The sequence below is a fragment of the Populus trichocarpa genome, chromosome 4 (genome assembly GCF_000002775.5).
Source record: "Populus trichocarpa isolate Nisqually-1 chromosome 4, P.trichocarpa_v4.1, whole genome shotgun sequence".
Lineage (NCBI taxonomy): Eukaryota > Viridiplantae > Streptophyta > Magnoliopsida > Malpighiales > Salicaceae > Populus > Populus trichocarpa.
In genome coordinates, this window is record NC_037288.2 from 1,404,431 (window position 1) to 1,428,306 (window position 23,876).

General features: G+C 31.1%; 1 protein-coding gene and 2 long non-coding RNA genes across 5 annotated transcripts; 1 reads left to right on the forward strand and 2 right to left on the reverse strand.

Annotated features, from left to right (window-relative positions):
* Positions 1 to 981: 981 nt before the first annotated feature.
* Positions 982 to 3,733, reverse strand: LOC18097401 (uncharacterized). The gene is made up of 3 exons (XR_002981390.2): positions 3,584 to 3,733; positions 1,305 to 1,381; positions 982 to 1,197 (listed from the first exon to the last, which is right to left on the reverse strand). It is a non-coding gene; the product is annotated as an uncharacterized LOC18097401 (long non-coding RNA).
* Positions 3,734 to 3,779: 46 nt separating this feature from the next.
* LOC112327249 (uncharacterized) lies at positions 3,780 to 7,069 on the forward strand. 3 transcript variants are annotated; one of them, XR_002981392.1, is made up of 4 exons: positions 3,780 to 3,922; positions 4,172 to 4,387; positions 6,110 to 6,608; positions 6,714 to 7,069. It is a non-coding gene; the product is annotated as an uncharacterized LOC112327249 (long non-coding RNA). The 3 variants fall into 3 exon arrangements; XR_002981391.1 differs by having other exon boundaries at positions 6,453 to 6,608; XR_008059094.1 differs by having other exon boundaries at positions 4,172 to 6,608.
* Positions 7,070 to 12,157: 5,088 nt separating this feature from the next.
* On the reverse strand, positions 12,158 to 15,516 carry LOC7479078 (glucose-6-phosphate/phosphate translocator 2, chloroplastic). Its single transcript, XM_006383875.3, has 5 exons — positions 14,721 to 15,516; positions 14,111 to 14,336; positions 13,766 to 13,988; positions 12,987 to 13,200; positions 12,158 to 12,509 (listed from the first exon to the last, which is right to left on the reverse strand). Exons 1-5 carry the CDS (start codon positions 15,246 to 15,248, stop codon positions 12,498 to 12,500), a joined length of 1,203 nt encoding a protein of 400 aa, XP_006383937.1. The 5' UTR covers positions 15,249 to 15,516; the 3' UTR covers positions 12,158 to 12,497.
* Between the last annotated feature and the right edge of the window lie 8,360 nt (positions 15,517 to 23,876).

A 23,876-nucleotide genomic window follows, 5' to 3' on the forward strand; every position in this document is an offset into this window, starting at 1 on the left:
ATAAATATTAGGAGAATATTTCAAGGCATGAGAAAAGAGCAAGAAGGTTAGATCAGATTGCCAAGTATGCTATTATCTTCCAGCTTTTATTGACATGGCATCCTTTGTAGTTGCTATTTGCTAGGAGGGATGGTAATGAATTGGGAGGTTTTTTCTTGATATTAGGGACAGGAAAGTCTTTTCCATGTTATCTATTAGCCATTATCGTTTTTAAGGGGGACAAGTAATTTTTTTATGCATTTTAGATTAACAGTTTAATGACTTAAATACCATTAAAAATAAAAAAAATAAAATTTAAGAGGAGGGCTTTATGGTCTTTTTGTACTTTCAATGCAAAATAAAAGGACCGTATTACCCTTAAAATAAAAAATAATAAAACTTATATTTGGGGGCACTTAGGTCATTTTAACTCAATTATTTTGTAATTATGTATTTGGATGATGGAAATTAAGTCTTTGACTATATATAAAAATATGATATTATCCAACCAAGTTATTTCATTGTGGTATGTATATGACCCGGGTCATGAATTTTGTGGGTTAACCAGGTTCATTAAGATGACTAAAAAATGGTTTTTTTTTTTAAATTTTGTTCTCAATTCTTTATAACCCTTCAATTTAGCGTTAGATTTCATCTAATCCAAAGCCAATTAAAGCCCAATTTGAAGAAAATAACATAAGGAAAAAGAATGAAACAAATTGTCCAACTAAATTAGTTCATTGTGATCAAGTTCATTATCAATTGTAAATTTCATGAGTTAACTCATGTCAATACAATATGCCACCATTTTTTTATTTTACTCCCTAAACTTTTTTTTTTCCATTTAATCTTTGAACAATTTATTATTTTACATTTTAAGCTTTATAAGGTTAGGCAGAAGTTGAAACTACAATGGCTTCATAATGAGTTGGATAGCCATTTGAACGAGGTGATTATTTCGTTTTTTTGACCTGCTAAATCAAAAGGCCACACACAACCACATTAATTTTTTTTATATATTTATTAACATATATGGCGGTCGGCTAATTTTATTTGACACAGGTATCAAGTTTTCAATATGCATTCTAGATTTTTTATCATATGCATAAAAAACTAACAACAGGCACATATTTTTCCGCATAATAATTGACTTATGATCTGCACGAAGAGGAGAGCATGGTTGCTGCCTTCTTAATTAATCCAACCACATACTTTATCCTGCAAGAAAAAATTCGATAAATTAATTCGTCTTGGCTGTTCGTGCAAATGATAAGAGTGCATTAAATGATTGAATGGAAAAGAAGTGATTGGAACGCAGGACGAACATGTCAGTAGGTACAAGATCATGATTATAGTGGTCCACTGCAACATCTCCATTGCTTCCATCAATTATTCTGCCTCCCTTCACCAAAATAGGAAAAATGAGGGAAATATAAAAAAGAAAGAGAAAGGTCTATATTCAGCGGACAAATTCAGAAATTAACACAATTGAATCCAACCAGCCAATCAGTTGAGCTAGAAGATTAGATTTTTATTTTGTTGTGTTTTAAAAAAAAAAAAATTTACTAAATGTTATTATTTTTAAAAATGATAAAGATAGTTTTTATGTTTAAGAATAGCAACATTTAGTAAATGTCGCGTTTCTAAAACGCAACAAGATGAAAATATGTTATTTGACTAAAAGTTTTTCAAACGGTGTTATTCCTTTAATATTTTATGTTTATTGTGCTAATTTGATAAAAACAAAAAACAAATTGAATTCTATTTATGTTTCTTTTTAACCTTTTAATAAAGTTATTACACCTAACTTTTTCATGTCATAATTCATGATATTGATTCCTAGTTAAGTAAATTAACCAATCAATTAAAACAAATTCGCTCATATATATATATATATAGAGAGAGAGAGAGAGAGAGAAATAAATGCTATAACAATGTAAATAAAACAAATTTTTGATAAGAATGAAGATGGAGTCAAGTAATGACGCGATCTTCTAACAATCACAAAGTATTTTTATAATTTGCAAAAGTATAAATACATAAATGTAAATGAAAAATTTGAACAACAATAAAAATAATAATAAATAAGATTTGAAGAAATCTGACTTAAATTTTTATTGAAAATAGATATAAAAGATATGAGTACAGGGAATTTTGTATATGATTACAAAAAGATCTTTTAATTGGTTTTGTTAACTAAGGATTGTCTAGAGAAATTTTCTTTAGAGAGAAATTTCATTTTGAAGTTCTGCCTTGAATGCCTAAAAGGAATCCCCTTTTATACAGCAGTTTGAGGAAGACATCTTTGAATTTTTGTAAAGCAATTATGTTGCTTTTTGAAAAGTTGATGTAATTGTTTGACATGAAATCCCTCCATCAAAAGTCTGATGTCTTCTTATGCAAGTGGAGAAACAATTTTAGATTGTAAAGGCCTTGAAAGGGTTTAAAAATGAAAAACAACCATAAAAGTTTTTGGCCTTTTAAAATATATTTTTTTTAATTTTAATGACATTTACATCTATAAGCAGGAAATACCTATGGTTTTTTTATATAGAATAAAGAATATCATCACTATCATCTTCATTGATTTTGAATCTTCTGATGAGTATGAGATAATTCAAAATCAAATGGTTGGATTTTTTTACAGCAAAATCTAAAAATTCTATTATGGCAGTTTTTTAATGATTGAAACAAAATCAAAAGGCTGAGATTAAAGACTCAAATCCTCAATTCAAATTCTTAGCTTAAAGATCTCATGCCTTTACACTTTTAGTTGCAACAAAATTCAAAAAAGAATACTTTGGGATCATAAAGCACCTCCTATACAATGAAGATGATAGTTATGACATTCTTAAACTCTTTCAAGACCTTTGCAAACCAAAATTGTTTCTCTACTTGTAGAAGAAGAGATCAGATTTTTGATGGTGAGATTTCATACATCAACTTTTCAAAAAGCAATATAATTGCTTTACAAAATTTAAAGATGCCTTCCTTAAATTGCTCTATAAAAAGGGACTCCTCTCAAGTATTCTTGGCAAAACTTTGAAATGGAATTTCTCTCTGGAAGAAAATTTCTCTACATAATCCTTTGTAAACAAAACCAATTACAAGATCCTTATGTAACCATATAAAAATTATCTATACCCATATCTCTTATATCCATTTTCAATACAAATTAAAGTAAGATTTCTTCAAATCTTATTTATTACTATTGCTATTGTTGTTTAAATTTTGCATTTACATTTTTTTATTTATATTTTGCAAATTATGAGTATGCTATATACTTGTTAGAGGATTTCATCATTGCTGGACCTACCTCTTCATTTATATCAGGAATTTATGTTATTTCTATTGTTATAACATTGTTTTCTATTTGTGTTATATATATAAAGTGATGGTTTTGATTTATTTTTAAATCAAACCGAGTTGATAAGATAATGGTTGTTCTATTAGATGGATTGAGTCTAACTAAATCAACTCTCACCTTTTGAAACTCAATAAGGATCAATTCCCAGTCGGCAGGTATTATTGTTGGAAGATGTTTCTGACAATCTAGGATGAAAGATTACCACTGTGAGATACAGAAAAGGAGAGTTTTTCTCACCTGAATTGCGGGTATAAACATCCCAGTTATTCTTACATTTACCATCAACCTGCAAAAATGCAAGAGAAAAGCACAACTAACTGGCAAAGCTCTACTGGAATCTGTAATGACATGCCTATGGAATCTGAGAAACAAAACTGTAGCAGAAAGAGGAGAGTAGCAGAAGAAACCAAATCTGATAAGCAGAGGAAGCAGGCCTAAAGAGGAAGTTGGAAGGAAATAGAGAGGGATCTAAGCCCTCTATAGGGGTTTCTAGATGAGAAGATATCAAGGGAGGTATCAAGATCAGCTCTAATACAAATAAAGTTTAAAAGAATATTCAAAGAATTCCAATGGCAGGTAAGTTCACTACCTCTGGCAGGCTTTGTCAAGACAAAGTTAAAAAGGTTGTAGTGTTCTTGTAGATTCAGCTGATGTAATGAAGATCTGTATTTCTGCTAAGGCTAAGCCCATAAAGTAGAAGAAAATTGTGTGGACAGGAGAAAAGATAATTCTTCAGAGAATGAATAACAAAGTATCATGGGACCTTTTTTCTGTGATTTTGACTACCAATTTGATATTCAAAAGCAATGATTTTTATGTGAACAGTGATCAATTTGGACCACCCTCACCAGCATCCCTGTCAAGTATTTGGAACCATTCATGTGCTGCGCATTTTTTGGCTTTGACAGTATCTGCTGTGAGCTTCATGCAAATCCCACAAGTGCAAGAATTTTTGGTTCTATATAATTTCAGCATCCCCATTTTGAGGGTAAGGTCACTGTGGTGGCCAAAGGAGATGAAAGTTGGAAGACACATATCCAGGTATTATTATTGTCTATCCCTGATCACTCCACAGAAAAGCATGATGTCCATACTAAAAACAGGATGCAGTGAAGTATAATTTCAGAAGAAAAGGAACACAGCCTGATCAATTTATTTCCTTTCAACATATAAGATGGATGCCATTCAAAACTATTCACATTACACCCATCAGATGATTACACCTTTTGTCACAAAATGTTACAATTTGATAGCAATTAAAAACAGATAGAAAATGCCTCTGAAAAATCACCAAATTTTTACAAACTGCGCCACAAAACCTTGACAGGGCGATATCGAATTCTTCGTGCAATATCTAGTGAAGCCAAACCCAATTAGCATGCAACCTGGATGTGAAATACTAACTCCTAACATTCTTGATTATGCTCAGGTGCTAGTTCTGACAGCCTTGTAATTAGCAATGTAATCTTTGTACCAAGTTGCCGATAGTTTTCGAGTTCTCTTGAGAGTGGAAAAATCGACATGGTAAAGCCCAAACCTTATGGTATATCCAGATGTCCACTCAAAATTGTCAAGCAATGACCATGCAAAGTACCCTCGAACATCTGCTCCTTTCCTGAAATACATTAGTTAGACCTTGACATTTTAAATGGCGTCTCTTTTTTAAGACAAATCTGAGAGACAATTCAAGATATCAAGGACAGCTAGAGGCTCAAATCAAGTATGTTACTACCTCACAGCCGTTTCCAGGGCATCTAAATAGCTGCTCATGTACTCCACTCTCTGCACATCTTTCAATACAGCTTTAGTTGTGACATTGACGTTTTCCTCATCACAATACCCTACAAGAATGACATTATGCAAGAAGCTCAGGAAGACAGAAGAAACCATAGGTCTTTAGGAACCTTACAACATGGTTGACCCTGACCGTTTTCTGTAATGTACATCGGTATGTTGTTGTATCTGTCTTTAAAATAGGTCACTAATTTTTCCATTCCTTGAGGATAAACATGTAGCCAGTCAAGTGCGGTCTGCATAAGTAAGAAGCTAAAGTTATCTTCCAAAGATTAGGAGAAGGCAAGTAAGTTGTAGTTATGCAGATAAGCAGAGGTTACATACAGGTTGACCAATGAAGAAACCATCCTTCTGTGCAGTCCTCAAATAGAGACCTTCTGTCTTGGAAACTCCTGGTCCTTGTTCACATGTAGAAAACATGCAGTCCTTCACATAGAAACTAGTATATTGATTGATGCCAATAAAGTCCACTCCGCTCTTCAGCTTCTCCAGTTCATACTTTGAAAATACAGGTAAATCAGATCCTAGAGTTTCACGCATTTCTGTTGGATATTTCCCAAGTATAATTGGGTCCAAGAACCTGCTCAACATGTTAGGATAGCATCAAAGATTAGCTCTACAGTGTATATAGGGAGTTCTACAACCATCAAAATATCAACAGGACTTGCGATTTCATTGTTCTGACGAAAAATGAGAAATAGAGATGCTTACCAGTTCATATAGAAAGCGTTAGCTCTCTCGACTGCTAGTTTGTCTTCCAAAGAATCACTGATGGGTTCATGCCATATGGCATTCATAACAATTCCAATACTTCCACCTTGCTTTTTCTGAACATTAAATGAAAGAATAAAACTTTAATTGATGTTTACAAAATCAAAACCTCTATTTTCTAGGTCCTTGATTACTCATGTATTAATGAATTTCGGATATGTAACAACAACAATTTTCCTTGGACAAAAATGGTGTTAGGAGTTGGGGGAGATCAACTGAAGTACCTGGTATTTAGTTCTGTAAACATTGACTGCAGCTGCATGGGATAGGATCATGTTATGTGCAGCAATAAAAGGCTCTCTCTCTGAATCTCCACTGCTACAGTATCCAAATGTCCCAGAGCAGCGAGATGGTGGGAAAATTCCGGATCTGTAACCGCGAATTGCTGCAACATTGGGCTCATTGAATGTGGTCCAGTATTTCACTCTGTCTCCAAAGGATTTGAAACATATATCTGCATAATATTTGAAATCCTCCCTGAAACATTGAATTCACACCATGGCAAAACAAATGATAAGCAGATAGCATAACAATATTGCAGGACTGCAAGGAGATCAAAGAATCAGCTACTTGCTGTATTTCAGGACTTAGCCAAGCTCCATATCTGTCTTCAAGTTCCTGAGGAATGTCATAGTGAGTCAAAGTCACAAATGGCTGGATACCTGAAATCAGAAGAAGTAAATACAAGAATAAAAAGGTGATCATTCTCGCACAAACCAGAGCTTCTTAATACTTATTAAGTAAAAGTGATTCTGACAATAAATATCTTTTTCTTGTCTCACTTTCTGGGTTGGTTTTTCAGACTACGATCAAATTGTGACAGTTTTGCAGCTGCCGGAAGTACTTTGACCAGATGAAATATGGTGGAAAGTATGTACCTCTACGCAGAAGCTCGTTGATGAACTTGTTATAATGATTGATTCCAGCCCTATTCGCAGTTCCAAATCTTCCCTCTGGTTCAAAGTTAAGGTGAGAATTAGAGATGAAATCAACAAATGTAATCAAATTAAAAACCTTCTACAGAGACTGAAAACTCACTTGGTAGGATTCTTGCCCATGATATGGAGACACGATAGCTATTGACTCCAATATACTCCATGAGATCCAGATCTTCCTGTTTTCATCAGGTCATAACAGAACAAATTCATCATTACCATCTCCATGCATGATGGATTCATTTTGTTCATTTTCATCTGCTCAAAACAATTGTCAAATCACAACAATTCAGACATCCAAATGTTAACATGATCAGTTTCCTCCCGTCATTTGATTTCCACTGGCGAAGAATCATGGGGCATCCGGACCCTTTAAACAGTCAGTCATGTTAGAGAGTAGAAACACATAGTTACGGCACTAGAACAATTTGTGGCTTATGCTGAACTTCAAAGAAACACACCATGGTGTGGAGGAAACAAGCATGGTCTAGACCATACAGTGACATTTGGGGTCCATAATCTTCTTGTCCAATCATTTATTACCATCCAAATCATGGAGGGGGTCATATCCCTGGAAGCTATCAAAATGTTGCTCTTTTTTTTCAAATTGACATGTTAACCACAAGAATGATTGCATACTCAGCATGTCAGCACACAAAACACAGCTGCCACACGCCAAAGCATGATTATATATGTAATGAGTTCAAATCTTCATAGAAATTGCCTTGTTTAAGATTGTCAATCTAAGCCCACCATAATAGTTCATAATTAGTAGACTTTAAGATTTCTCCACAAATTCATATACTGTGTGAGAACTATGAAAGAAGTTGTGTCCACCTTCCACCAATGGAAACTTACTACTTCTGTTTCAGATAGAGAGTTGTGGTTATGTAAAAGGGTTCCTCAGAAATGGATAGACAAGTTTCCATATTTCATAGTTGCAGAACATGGGCAGAACAGAAAAAAGCTGCTGTAAAGCTTCCTAGCATCTATCAGAATTTATTGTTTTGAAAGTTAAAAGGATAAATGAAGCACCGGATATCGATGGTAATGATCAACAGCAATATCTCCATTAGTTCCATCCATGATGGTACCTGAAACAAATTCCAAAATCAAATCTAAATTAAAAAAAAAGGGGGGGGGGGGGGGGGGGGGAGAGGGACTGAAGCTCTAAAACCTATTAATTACCAGGCTTATGAGTAAAAACATCCCAGTTGCTGAGGCCTTTGCCATGACTCAAGTAAGCTCCTTCAAACTGTGCAAAGGTGAAATAGAACAGAATGATATAAAAACACTTCAAAATACTCCCATTTATAGGAGAGAAATGGAGGCAACAAAACCTGATAAGAAGAAGAGGCGGTTCCAAAGAGAAAATTGCTTGGAAATGCTGAATTATCTGAACTCCCCTTGAGAAATATAGGATTGCAAGACACCATAAGCACTAGGAACCATAAGTCAAGCACAATGAAAGCATAACACCCTAACAAAAACTCCATAACACAACTCTGCAAAGAAAATAAAAGATATATATCAGAAACGTTAATTCCGTAAGGATTCAAATGAATAAACAAAGGAATTTATAGGACCCTTGAGACATCAATTGTGACCTGATACTATCAGCCAAAAGGGAATTACCTCCCTGCCATGTAAGCTATGTAGGGTGGGGCTGAGATACAAGTGAATCATGGCAAAAAATCAAGCTAAATAAATTATGTATGGCTAAAATCATGCCGAATTATAGCTATAAGAGCATTGTTTTCTTTTTTCTTTTTCTTTTTTAATTTAATGTGGGTGTCCGGATTAGCTTGCGCACAGCTCGACTAATCTCACGGATCCTGAAATTAACGATTATATAAACCTCCAATAACTATCATATAAATAACCACAGGACTTAAACATGAAATCACATAAAAAACAAATTTTTAGTCCGAAGCTATTCCCACCTAAATGGTTATACAATAATGCAGACTTCATGTTCACTTGATGTGACAGATTTAAAAGTCATATTGATAACGATGGAATGCTACGTCAGGATATTGAATCATTGTATATATAAGTGTTGCTGGACAGGGAAAAAAAAACAGAAGAAATAAAAACATATTTAATTAAAAAAAATGATTTCAAGATTAAAAAAGTATTTTTTAAAATACAATTTCTGTCGCACCACCAAAAAGCGCTAGAGATGTCTCCATCTTCTATCATACCCCATCGCTGCCGCGATCATGTAAGCAATAATGCATTGGATCCACCGAAATAGCTTAGCCAATGGCCTTTAATTACGAGAAGGTTCATGAGCATGACAATATGGCTACTGTGGCTAATGTGTACTGAAAAATCACATCAATCAGATCCCCAATTCGTTAAACGAGTTTAGTGGAATAAAACTGTAGTAACGGTTGTTTTAGAGTTTTTTTTTTTCTTTCCTAATGTTGTTTTTTCATAAATCAGGAATTTGCTTCAAAGAAAAAGAATTTTAAAAAAAAATTTATTTTTAACATTAGCATATCAAAATAACAAAAATAATTTTAAAAAAAATTAATTTTTTTATCAAACAGCGTTTGGGTCACATTCCCATATACTGCGTAATATTTTTTAAAAATAAATTTTTAAAATCAAGTTAATCCACAATAACATTATTTAAAAAAAAGGTAAAATAATATTATTTTAAGAGTAAAAATAAAAATTTAATTCTTACTCAATTTTTTTGAAACTTGATTGGTTAAATTTTAGGTCAACCTGTCATGTCAGGTCAACATTATCATGAGTATTTTGTTCTAATTTTAGAATTAATGAAAACTGAGCTTTCTTTTGGAATAAAAATTTTCATCCATGTTATCTCTAGGTTTCAACTCGTAAATAAATAAATAAATAAGCGGCAAACCTCTATTAATAGAGAATAATATAAAAATTTTATCTTGAAACCTTACTTAATGGTTAAAGTTTTTAAATAAGTTGGTTATTTGATATAATATCATAACCTTTTTAACCAAATGATCATGAGTTTGAATTTTATTATCCTTATTCTATTTGATAAAAAATAAATTTATTTTTTTTTGTGATAGTTATTTGACATGATATCAGAGTTTTATTGATCAAGTAGTCATGAGTTCAAATCTCATCATCCCATTCTATTTGATAAAAATAAAGCACAGTGTAATGTGAACTTGTGCAAATTTCAAGTTTAAAAAGCTTTTAAGATTAACAGATTAACTTGATTTCATTCAAGTTTTTTTTTATCATTTTTTTATTATCACATCTTAAATTTTTAAAACTCAAAAGCTTATCATGAATGACTCTAGCGGTGCCAAGCTTTTAGGCAAAGGAACCATTCGACCGTTATCATAACTTAGTCCTTCTATGTTTGAAACGAACATCAAAGAAAAACCAACCATTTTTTTTTTAAGAACACAATGGTCAACAAGAATCAATCAAGAGACCAACTCATGAAGAGGCTAGATTACAGGTTTCCAAACATGAAGGACTAAGTCATAACATCATTCAAAATAGAGGGATTAAAGAAGCAATTCACTCTTGTCTCTTCTGAATCTGAAGTCCACTTCACAACGAGTTAAGGGAACGTTTGGGAACGCGGCTGTGGCTGCGTTTCTAAAAAGTTTTAATTTTTTTTTATTAAAATTTAATATGGTTTGTATGTTTTGGATCGTTTTGATGTGCTGATATCAAAAATAATTTTTTAAAAATAAAAAAACATTATTAACATGTATTTTAATACGAAAAGTTATTTAAAAAGTAGCCGCAACCACACTAACAAACACGCTTAACCCTAGCTAATCATATCTTCAGACAGCCAAGTGAAGCCTAGCTGAACGTTCACAGATGCAATGATAGGAGGGTGGGGCGGGACTGGACTGGACTATGACCACTAGCAGAAAATACCTAAAACAGCCTGTGGAGTTCCACCAACCACACAGATTTGCACTCTATCATGGCAGGCAATGCTCCAACTAAATTTTATTGTGGTGGCCTGGGTGTTTCCCCCTTCGTACAAGTCTGAGCCACCTAGCCCCAGGCTACTAACTAGGATAGGGTATTGATTGTTTTTGTATTTTAAAATATTTTAAAAAATATTATTTATTTTATTTTAAATTAATATTTTTTTAGTATTTTTTTAAATATTTTAATATACTATATTAAAAATAATTTTTTAATAATAAAAAATATTATTTTAATATATTTTTAAATAAAAAATATTTTAAAAAACAACTAAAATACAAACACCCGGTAAGGATGGGGAGCACAAGTGTCTATCTAACAGGTTACACAATTTTGCGGTAGCAATTTCTAGGTGTGGGAATTTATGATGGTTGTTATAACATGTTTATTTGTGGACATTTTGTTATTAATTTTAAAGTTGGATTTTTATAATGTTTATAAATTTATTTTATTGAAATTTTTATAATAATAATAAAAGATTTATCATCGAAGCTCTGGTGTGTCATTTCTTCTTTCTCTTTTTTTTTTTTAATGTCATTTTTTTTTCTAACAATTGAATTCTTTTTTTTTTTTATCATGACCCATTAATTCTTAAAAATATGCAAATTGACTTTTGTATATATAAATTATATGGAAAACATGCATATGAAAAAAAAATATTGTTGTAGAGGTAGCACCTTCACACGCATGATCCCTTTACATTGCACAATTGATTGAATCATATCTATCACTTTCAATAAGGTCAAATCAACCGTCTACTTCAATTTAAAGGCACATAAGAATCTCAAGGCACACAAGAATCTTGGATCCAATTACGACTACTTTGAGCACGCGTTGCATTTGCATTTTGTCAAATCACATCTACTGCTTTTAATAAGTTTATATCTTTCTTTATTTTTTTTTTATTTTTTTAAAATTATTTTAATATATTAATATCAAAAATTAAATTTTAAAAAATTATTTCAATATATATTCTTCAAATAAAAATATAAAAATATTTTTTTAAAAACAGCTGTTCGTAATATTAAACAAACTTTAATTAAATATTTATTTTTATAGCTGCTTTTACTTTTAACGAGGAGCTCACCATCTTTAAAAATATATATTTATTTGTGATTGTTTTTATTTTTAGTGGTGTTGCTCATCCTGTTTAGAAATGTAATTACGGTAACATTTCAAAATATTTTTTATTTGAAAATGTATTAAAATAATATTAGAGTTTAAAGAATATTAAATATTTTAATATATTGATAAATAAAAAATTCTAAAAACAAATCAAGGGTTTAATTCAAGCAAAAGTAAAAGTAAGACCATGCATGATTTTTAGCCCTTCTACCTGAATACAAAAGGTGAAACATATCAAAAATAAAGAAATTGCTTTCATTATTATAATTCTGCTTTAAAACATTAAATTCTTTTATTCTTATATACTACAAGGCATTTTCTTCCGTAGAAAGTGAAAAGAGGAAAGGAAACTGTTATCTACTCAAGTCACTACTATTCCAAGTTCAAGCAAGCATTATCTCTCTGTTCTCTAACACCACAGTCCTGGTCTGTCTCGGCAAAGATAATCCTCTTGTTCACAGGATACACAAAAATTTTGTCTGTCAAAAGCATTGCCCAAGATTCCAGCCAAGCCTGCATCTTCATTTTTAACTCTCTTATCATCTGAAGTTAAAATCTTGGACCACTTCCTCTCACTGTTTTGCCTGCTCAGAAATATATCAGAATGTTGTTAGAGGTTTTCATGGTATCCACAATCTAACTTCAAGAATTAATATAATACCTTTAAAACTAAAGAAAGGAAGACCAGGGACACTTCAAAATCAATATGGTGTTCATTTTACCTGACAATCTAATCTGACTTCAACCATGTAATCATTTTATATGCACACCAATCTTTTGTTGTCAATTTCTTGATCATAGAGTTGATTGTATGATCAATCTCTCAACAAAAGAAGTAACAAGGGAATGAGAAAGAAGCATGCTCAATTTGGTTTGTTTCCCTATTCCTTAATGGCCCTAAAGAAGATCGAAAGGCTACCTACGGTGATTTTGTCTCCATGCAAACAAGTTGGATAAGAAAAACACATGCATGAAGCAAATTTGCCCAAGTAAGACGATCTGGTCCCCACAAAAATCTGTATGACCAATCAAACTTAAATTGCATGGAGATGGGAATATACCTGTGAATAAAGGAAGGTGCCAAGAATTGCAATGGCAGCTCCAAGGGCATTGACTGGTTGAACAGGAGTGTGGAAGATGATGATGGAGGAGACTATGACGGATATCCGTTTCATCGTGTTTCCAATGCTAAATGTCAATGGAGAGATTTGATCCAGAGACATGTATGAAACTTGATTGTATAGGTGATAGAAAATGCTTTGCGCCGCCACCCACCTGTTTCAATTCAGAGTCGCAGAAATTATAATTAGCAAAATGTCAGTAAATTGTTCTCGATTTTGCAATAGATTAGTGCCACTAAAGAAACCATCACATCAAGATTGCTACTTCAGTTCTACAAAACAAACTAGAAAGGGGAAATGAACATGCCCTCTGAAAAGTGTAAGAAAATGAAAGGAGATTTTAGATGTTAAATCTCTGGTAATAAGAAAATACTACAATATCTAAGCGAAAATATTTGCAGACACAATCTTAGAAACTTATCAATGTCTTCAAGTAACATGCCAGTCACTGTCACCAACCAAAATCAAAGCTAATCTTTACTATATACTAAAAATAAAATAAAAAGATAGTAAAAAGAAATCAAAGCTAGTCTTTTCTATCTATTATCAGATATTGAATTACTTTTTTCAGCTATTGTAAATATCACATGTAAATACTCAATATACTTAGCATATCTGCCTTTTACATTCAATGTGTTTTGCCTGCATAAAAGAAGACAAGAAAGTATGGTGGCCAAAAACTTGACATGTTCATGAAAGTTATAGGTCATTGTAGTTACCAAACAAAATTGGGTCCAATTTGAGCAAGAGCATTTTGCCAGCCAGCAGCCCACATTTGAGGCCCTTCTACCGCAATTGCGAATGGAGTGAGTATCAACAGAGACAACATAGACAAACAAGCATAGTAGTTCATTCCACTAACAGACTTCCCACTCATCCCCTTCTTCGAGAATATGTTCCGAAACACAAATGCCAAATTCGATATCATAGCCCCCATAAAACCTGAAAAATATAGCAGCATAATTTAGAACTCGACCACTAAAACCCATAAAAGTTTCCAGTTATTCAACAGAATATAGCTCTATATTGTTATTAAAATTGTGTAACCTGAGAAGTGATCTTACCGGTCATGTTGAAATTGAGCTCAGTAGCAGCTGATAGAGCACAGCCTCCAATAATTGGTAGTAGAGACAAATAAACTGGCAGGGGGAATGTCTCACCAAGCAGAAACTTTGAAACCAAGACACTGAAAGCAGGCTCGCCACTCTTGATTATGTGAGTGAATGAGACTGCAACTTTTGACATGCTCACAGTTGCAGCCACATGCCCAATTGTATGTGCCACAGCAACCTAAACACCAAACTCATAAATCAGCATTTCATAAAACCAAATTCAAACATTTCTCACCCAAAATGTTTGCTCTGCTATATTAAAGACTGAATCTTGCTTCAACTAAGACGGTATTATGATCATATCTTCAACAATTTCAATGTTTCCATGTTCCAAAATAACACAAAATTCACTAACCAAATTCAAACTTCTCATCTTTTCCCCCACATTCTCAGCAACCAAAAAGGACTTGAATACATTAAGACTGAAATTTTATGCAGCGTATGTTTCATGTCCCAAAAATAACAAAATTCACTAACCAAACTCGAATTTCTAATCTTTTCTACAAATTCTCAAAACCAAGCAAACAAAACCCATAAAAAACAAAGGGCATAAAAGACTTACAGGGAACAGAGTCTTCCAAAACTCAAAATCAGTCTTAGGAGCATCAGCAATCCTTGTAGCCCAAGAAATCAGCATCATAAGAGACCCACAAGCAAGTGAGAGTGTAGAAGTAAGCCAAGGGTAAGGAAAAGCATTCAGGACCTTCTTGTTATAAATATTGAAAACCACATTCAAAGCCCACCAAGTAGCAAAATATAACCCAATTTTAATCTTTTGAGCTGCATGCTCATCTGATAACTCAATGTTAATATCTAGTGGCCTTGACCTATCAGCCTCATATGCATTACAAACTGTAACAGGCTTTTCTTGCTGGGTTTTTCTTGAAAATGAGAAACTCTCAATTGAAGAAATGTGAAGTGGTTTTTGTGAAATCTTATCAAAGCTCAGGCCTTTTTGTGAGTTTTGGATAATGGGCAGTGGAGAAAATTTCAAAGCACTGAAAGATGAATGCTTTCTTGGTATAGGATTAGTCAAAGAAGTAAAAGCTAATTTTGATTGGTTTAATGAAGACATCATTGTGTTATTCATGTTTCAAGACTTATAGCAAGAGGGTTGTGTTTTCGAATGCAAAAGGGTCTTCAAAGAAAACACTAAAAAAACCAAAAAAACAAGAACTTCGTCGTCTAATCGAAAAAAAACCCAAGAACATATATGTTTTTGGGTTGTGTTTTTTGTGAACCTCGGAATCTCAGAATATGAGTTTTGTTTTAGTGTTCAAGCGGATTCATTGAGGAAGGGAAGAGGAGAAGAGGCTTATATAGGAGGGAAGTGAAGAAGGAGCAATGCAAGGAAGGACACAGAGTGGTGACAGCTGTTTGATATTTTGGTATTACTTGAAGGTACTTTGATTTGTTGCGTCTTTTTCATGCTCTCCAAGTTGCCACTACTTTGTGCAAACCAGAGACACCAATGGTGTGGAGAGTTAATTTTTCTTATAAATTTTGAAAATATAAAGTTAAAAAGGGAAAGTATAGTCTTAATTAAAAAAACCCAAGACATTAAAAAAAACAATTATAAAATGAATTATGCAAAAAAGGTATTTATAATATAATTGGTATTATATCATAAAAAAATATGGCCTTGAACATATAGATTGAGCTCATTTTTTGATTGCATGTGTTTGTTGTTTAATCCAATTGTTAATTATTGTTTTAGTATTATTGGAATATATATTATTGCAATAAAAAAATAAAAAAATAACACAATTTAAAAAATAATATATTTCTACAGGTCATGTACATCATATATGTAAAATAAATAAAAGGAAAATTAAGAAAAGAAAAGGAAAAAAAATGAGATTAGAATTTTAATTTGATTCTTCGCTTGCATGTATCTCACGGGTATTAAATATTATATATAATTTATAAAATCATACCATTATTTTTAAAAATTTCTTGAATTGTGTTATTTCCTCTATTTTTTAGCTATGCTAATTTCAAAAAATAACTCAGTATTTATTATTGCAAAAGCATGTTTTGAAAAAGGAATGTTGTAGAATACCAATTAGTGTAATGTTGTTATATAAAATACAAGAAGACTAAGAAAGAGAATAGAGCTTTTTCATGAACATCACATCAATTATGCAAAACGAAATAGGCCAAAAATCATGTATGGTCCCTCTACTCTGTTTTTTTTTTCATTTGATAGAGGATTGTTGTACAAATTGGAGATCCAATTGATAAAAAATAAAGGTTGGGGACCAACTTGTGAACCTTAGGAAAACATCTTCCCGTTTGAACCAAAGAGTCTGTGGATTTTCTATTCTGATTTTATTTTATTTTATGGGAATATTCGTGGCCGCTAGAATCACTATCAAATATGCTTTTCGTGACCAAATTCTTCAACCTCCCAATTTTCCAAGTTAACCTTTGATTCAAATTTTGGATTTTCTTGAGTGATTGTAGGCAATTCAAAATTCTAAAATCTAGAGAATTCTACGTATTTCTTCATTGTTTTAAAATCTAGATCTCCAGTCAGCCCTATGTTTGAACTTGTTTAGGTAGGAAAAAAATAAAAAATAAAAAATCTAGTTAATCCAGTTAAAAATTCAAATTAATCCAGGCAAAACACAATCATCTATCTGTTAACTTTTATTTTTTAATGAAAAATTTCTAGTTAAAACAAAATTATTTTAATTTTTTTAATAATTTGTTTTTAATATTTACATTCTCGATTCATTACCTACCACCTTCTCCTCTCTTAAACTTTGAAAACTACGCATATTTTTCCAGTTGATCTATCTCCAAAATCCAACTGTACACATAATTTGAACATTGAAAATGTCAATTGGATTAAAATTCTCCACCAAAAATCTCTCAAGAACTTCATTTTGGTCAGCATTTCCCCTCCCCAACCTTCACAACTTGGACGTCATTGATGTAACTCATGTCCAAGAAGTGCCAATTTTTGTGATATTTCCTCCCCCCTTCACTTCCTCGTATACCGCAACAAAATTTGCAGCCGTTCCTTTTCCTTTCATGGTGGGGGAAATGGGATCGAAGACTCAGCCATCAATAATTGAAATAAAACCAATACAAATATCGTTCACCGATCTCCAAGAACATGACGAATCAAAGCCACCAGAGATCGATGTAACTATTCAGACACGTCTTTAGCCCTTACAAATTCTGCACCGCTAGTTTCCTCCAACAACTCTCCAGCAATGAACATAAAACGACAATGTCTTGAGTTATGTTCATTGATTTTGAGCAAAATATCCCCGATGAAAAGACACACACCTGGCTTCTATTTGGTTGGCAAATGTCTATGATTCTTGTCACCTTGTGTTCATTGCCTGTGTTGATGGTGATTTCCAATGTTTCCCGTGCTTTTCATGGACTGGTGGAGATTTTTTAAATAAAAAAATAAAATCTTGATTTAAGTTATTTATATGCGACTAGGATGATTTTGTTATTGGGAATTTTGTTCTAGTTATTGTTGGAAAACAAAACTTTCAATAACGTTGTTTTTTTTTTAAAAAAATAAGGGAAATAAAACCATTGATGTAACTCATCCTAATCATGGTTTAAATTGGAGATTTTGCTTAGTTTTTTTTGGGTAGTTGTAACCTTGCTATGTATAATATTTAAATTGAGTTGACTTGAGTTTATTAAAATAATTTTATTTAAAAAAATTAAAAGTTTTAATTTAAAATTTGACAAAATTATGGTTGACCCATTAGATAAATTAGGTAACACTAATTCAACCTTCTCTATTTCTTTTTAAACACAACCCAAGCAAAATATCAAATTAACCTGTAGAACCAATTTGAATTTAATTATTATAATTTTTATTAAACAAACATCGATAAACAATATGTAACTAAAGATTTTCACATCAAAGAAACTGAGAGGTAATTATTTAAAAAAAATCATAAAAAAAAAATCCGAACCGGCCAGTTGATATGATATCAACACGAGTTAAATAATAATAATAATAATAATAATAATAAACCCCGTATAGCTAGTCATACAGACAGCCTCCAATACCATTCGTAGGATCATGACATATTGGTGTTTGGTAATTGCAGGAGGCATCTCACCTTCATGCTCGTGCAAGACATTACTTGTCCCTCCCCTTTGACTTTCATGGAGGGGTCAACCTAACCTTCCCAACAATATAATTCTCCCTTGATTTTTTTTTTATTTTTTAAAGGCTGATCGGGATAGTGTTATTATTCTTAATAATGATAAGAGATTAAAGCAACTCTATTTTAGATGGATCTGTCCATGCCTTCATGCTGCATGCAGTCAAATTTCTCTCTTTGGAAACTTAAAAGGCATATTATTTGAATCATAGTTATTATTAAACCAAATTCGAGGAAAACACATCTAGTTCATGATCAGGTTATTTGAATTAATTAATTTTAAAAAATAAATAATATTGTTTTGATTTTTTTCAATTATGAATTAATAAGTGCATCTCATTAATTAAATAAAGTCAAATCATTAAATTAAAAGCCAAGATGGCCGGGTTCAGAATTGAACCGGATTAGAATCTAAAAATAATAGTAAATATACTAATTCTTTTATAAGTCTAAACTAACAATTACTGGTAATTAACCCAATAGAATATAATATGTTTCACATCTATAATATACTTTTCTATGTGCATTACATAAATTTAGCCTCCCTAGATTTTATACTTTTTTATTGCTTATCAACAATATATTTAGTTTGGAAAAGCATTAAATTGATAATTTTTTAGTGTTTTTTAATCCTTTTGATGTATTAATATAAAAAATAAAATAAAATTTAAAAATTTATTTTAATATATTTTAAAATATAAAATACTTTTTAAAATCACTCTTAACCATAACAACAAACACACACTTCATCTTGATGCTTTGCGTGGCGTAACATAAAATGTGTCATATCTACAAAATCAAATAACACTATATTACAAAATTAACTTAATTTAGGCCTCGTTTGATATTATAGTCCAATCATATTTTTAAAGTTTTTGAATTTTTTTAGCTTCAAATTAATTTTTTTAGTATTTTTGGATCGTTTTGATGTGCTGATATAAAAATAGAATTTTTAAAAAATATTATTTTGATGTATTTTCAAGTAAATATAACTTTGAAAAGCAACTTCTAACAGCTCCTCAATTTAGATAATTAATAAGAAGAAAGTGCATTCAATTTCTTCTTGTTAAATCATATCCCAATTAATTGTAGGCTTAAGAGTGGACTGAAAATATACTTTATTGCTTAAATAAGATACATAAAAAAATGAATAAAAATTAAAAAAAAAACTTATCAAATATACTTAGTTATACCTTTATATAAATAAAAAAAACGATTTAGTTTATCAAAGATTTGTTGGAGTGGATGATACTTAACATCCCAAACAAAAATAAATAGTAAATCCAATTAATACAAACCTTTGCAGTATGATCATCCGTTGGAATATCTGGACATATTGGTGTTTGGTGATGGTAAGAGGCACGACCTCATCATGCACGTACAAGTATTAGTTGTCCCTTGGAGTTTCTTAGAGGGCTGGGGTCATGCTTTGATCTACCTAACCTTTTCCAGAATACATTTGGCTCTTGTTCTTGTTTTGATGCTTCGTTTCTTCATGATCTCTATGTTTCTTCTTGGATGATATCTGTGATATATACTTTTACTGTGTTAGTACTAGGAAACTGAATATGTGTACAGGAGATTCATACTGATACTATTAGACTAGTCAAAAACTGGCAAAAATTATGGAAATAAATCCCTCGTCTGAGATTTTCCATTCAAGATTTGTGGCATTAATGATATGAATTCTGCAGAAAAAGTCCTACTTCGTGATTTATTCCAGTAAATCCAATGGGTAGCAAAATCTCATTTACACTCATGAAGATATAATAAACATTATTTTGTTGCTCAATCTAGTCCATGAAGTATATATTATCTTATTATATCAAATGGATCTTAAATTATTTAACTTTATTATTGATTTTGTCCTAACAATAAATTTCTAATAATTTTTTCCTTACCAAAATCTCCACACAACATCATTTTATAGCATAAATTATGCAGATTAAATGGAAATACTTACCAGGACTGATAGAAATTGAGGATATGCTAGGGTTTCACTACTATTCATGACCTTAACCTTCCATGGAAGTCCAAGGGACAGCCAATACTTCCACATGATCGAAAATCACATGCCTCCTAGCTACCATTACCAAACAACAATGTGTCATATACAACTCCACCAAACATAAACGTATGATCCTTTTATATGTTACGTCGGTCACAATTTATAATATTTAGCAATTATTATTGGAAAAAATATAATTTTAATATATAGTCATTAGATACTTTTAAGACCTAATTAAAAATGAGATTCAAGTTAAGATTTTATATCCTACAATTATATATTTGGTTGTTTTATTTGTATCAAACTTGAAATAAAAGGTTAGATAGACCAAAATGCATGTGAGTGGAGTGATCATGGATGGTATTTAGTCGATGGAGATATATTAGAAGTATATACCTTTGACTCAAGCAAGTGCTTGTGGTAATTGTTTAGTTTTTTCATGTAGAAACCATGTAATAGTTTTATTATTTCAAATCCCTTCTTCACTACATGATATATACATATTTTTTCCTATGAATATTTCTATTTATTCAGTTGTCTTATTTTTCCAAGTAAATTATTTTATTAAACTTAATTGATTGGTTATAAAAGTGAGAATTTTGGAATGGTGAATTCTCTAAATTACTTATAAAATTAAGATTTGTTAAGTGATAAAATGAACATAATTATGAGAAATAAAGAAGTCTCTAGTAAGAGAACTAAGTGGATACTATTATTTTGGTAAAAATACCGACTTAAAATTAACAGGAATTGGAATAAGACTTTCAATTTGGTGCCAATTAGTCTCAAATCAGATTATAAAAGGGTCTAATTGAAATAATTAGAAGTTGGGGATGGATCTATAATTATAACATGGACTTCATGGAGGGATCGAGTATAACAGCCTTGCCAGGGTGTACACTAAGCATCTAGAATGCTACTCACGCACATGGAAGCTTGTCGAAGGCCGGATAAGGGCATCGGTACTATTTTCAAGGCTTGCTCCCTCTTCAATTTTTTCCTCTACAATTGTTTTTTCCTTTTCATTTTTTTTCCTATTATAAGGAGGAAATAAATTGATAGGCCTTTTTCTTATATTTCCTAAAATTGGACTTGAACTGAGACATAGAATCTATAATTCTTGATCCTTAGGAATTTAATCTTCAATCCCTATTTTTAATGGGGTAAAATTTGGATGATGACATCACACTTTAGCAAAATATGTGCAGCAATAAACTAAATTATGTAAAATAAATGATCTCAATCTAAAAATTGAAATGGTTTTTTTATTAATTTTCTAACATAATTAATATATACATCAAAAACTTTCAAACTAAGGCTAAAAATTTGAAGTAACAAATCAGTTTAATTAGAATGCTAACTAAACAATTATGAGAAAGAAGAAAGGAAGCCTTCATAATGGTTTATATATATATATATATATATATATAAACTTTTGAAATGTCAGTAAATTTATTTTTAAAGTGAATAAATCTCTCTATCTATATATAATGTACATTGATTGAAAGTTGTCGACTAAGCATAAACTTTTGATAATTAGCTAGAATAAGAAATGTTATGAATGCAACAATATTTTTGTCTAGATTTTTTTTGTGCTAGGCCTGGAATTTACTAAATCCTTGGCTTACTCTATGCCAAGGGTTGAATATTTTTTAAAACATAAAAAACATGTAAAAACATTATTAATATGTTTTCTAGCATAAAATAAATTCAATCACGAACTCAAAATTTGATGCACATTGGACAACATATTTCATAAATATCGAGATGATGACATATTAATTAGATGTTTTTTTTTTAAATACTGAAACAACAAAATATTCGATCGACCCGGACCAACCTTAGTTAACCTACAAAACTCGTTATCTATGTCATAAGATCTTGATAACCCCATAAAAAATATATCAAAATAAATTATGAAATCCAATCCTCAATCAACTAAATATTGAAGGACAAAAAATAAATAAAAAATATTCAATTTTAAAAAAATACCAAAAAAAGCGACACAAGTTAACTTGGGTAAACTCACAACCTGGGTAATAAGAACTGGATTATCCTATAGAAAGAAAATTGAAAAAATAACACGAAGTAAAACCCGTTTTTCGGGTCATGAGACCCAAAATAACTTCATATAAAGAAAAAAAATTTCTAAAGCATAATTCTCAAGCAACTAAATATTAAAGAATAAAATTAAAAAATAAATCTCCAAAAAAAAAAATAAAATTGGCGAGAGCTACAACACATCTCCTCAACTATCACGTACGTGTAGTCAAAAATAAAGGCCTCACGGAGACGTACGATTTTAACACCACTAATAAAGTAACATTTGTAGATTAGTGGATTCCGCATGGCTGCCAGAATACAACATCCTACTTGAGATGTTGGCGTTCTATTTTCACATTGCCTATTGAATTTAATGTTTTACCTTGTAAAAAATGAGGCTAATAATTTTTTATTTGGTTCCGAAGTATTTATAGAATTTTACTTTCTATAATCAATAATCAATTAATCACATTTAAATTCTAAAGACTAAAATGAAAGTACTACAATATCCCTTCTAATTAATTACTAGGTAAACTGATTCTGAAACGTAGTATTTATTGTATTAATTAATTATTAATAAAAATAAGTTGTTGAAATAGTGGTTTAAATTTGATGAGTGTATTTGTAATATTATTACAAGACTAAGTAGTAGAAAATAAAATCCCATTATTAGTACATTATTTCCGTTCATCCTATGGTATTGGATTAGTGCGGTGTTATTAAGCAAGGTTAAGAATTATACTTGAGTTGTGAATAAATGAAACTTGCGGATGTGGAGTGAAAAATAAATAAAATTATTATGGATTGGGAAAGACGAATCTGCTCATGGCTTGGGATAAACTAGCTTCTACGTAAATTGACTCAACGCAGAAAGAATGGAACATTGCATGCATTCTGATTATGAGATCTATATAGGGAACCTATTGCTAAAAGAATAATAGCTTTTTGAAGTATCTATGTTCCTTATTTTTTTAAATATTTATATTGATTTTTTTATTTTCATAGTTATATTCATAAAATTTGATAAATAAAATATCTCTCTTAGTTTTATTTCTCGAAATACTACCATGATAGTTTTATTTGATGGGAAAAAAAATTTCGAATAACGAAGAAGACAACACCACCCTTTAATAATATATTAATTGTAAGAAACGATGTGGGAATATAAAATTCAAAAAATAATAGGCGACTTTTCATTAAACAAACATTAATATTTATTTATATTAATAGAAACTAGGTAGACTTTTTTTTGTTTGTTTGTTAGTTTCTTTCATTTTTGCTCTTTCATGCATGTGCATGGAAGTTATTAGCTTCTCTAGCCTTCCCTAGATCGATAGACAGTTGAAGCTTGCCCAGTGATGAAGCCGCGAAGTTTGATTGGTGACCTTTTTTCATTAAATATTTATTTTTGTATAATTCTATTCTTGTTAATTACTATAATTAATTATTAGAAAAGATTCAAAGCACCTCATATCACTCCATAACATATATTATTATTATTATTATAAAACACACTGAA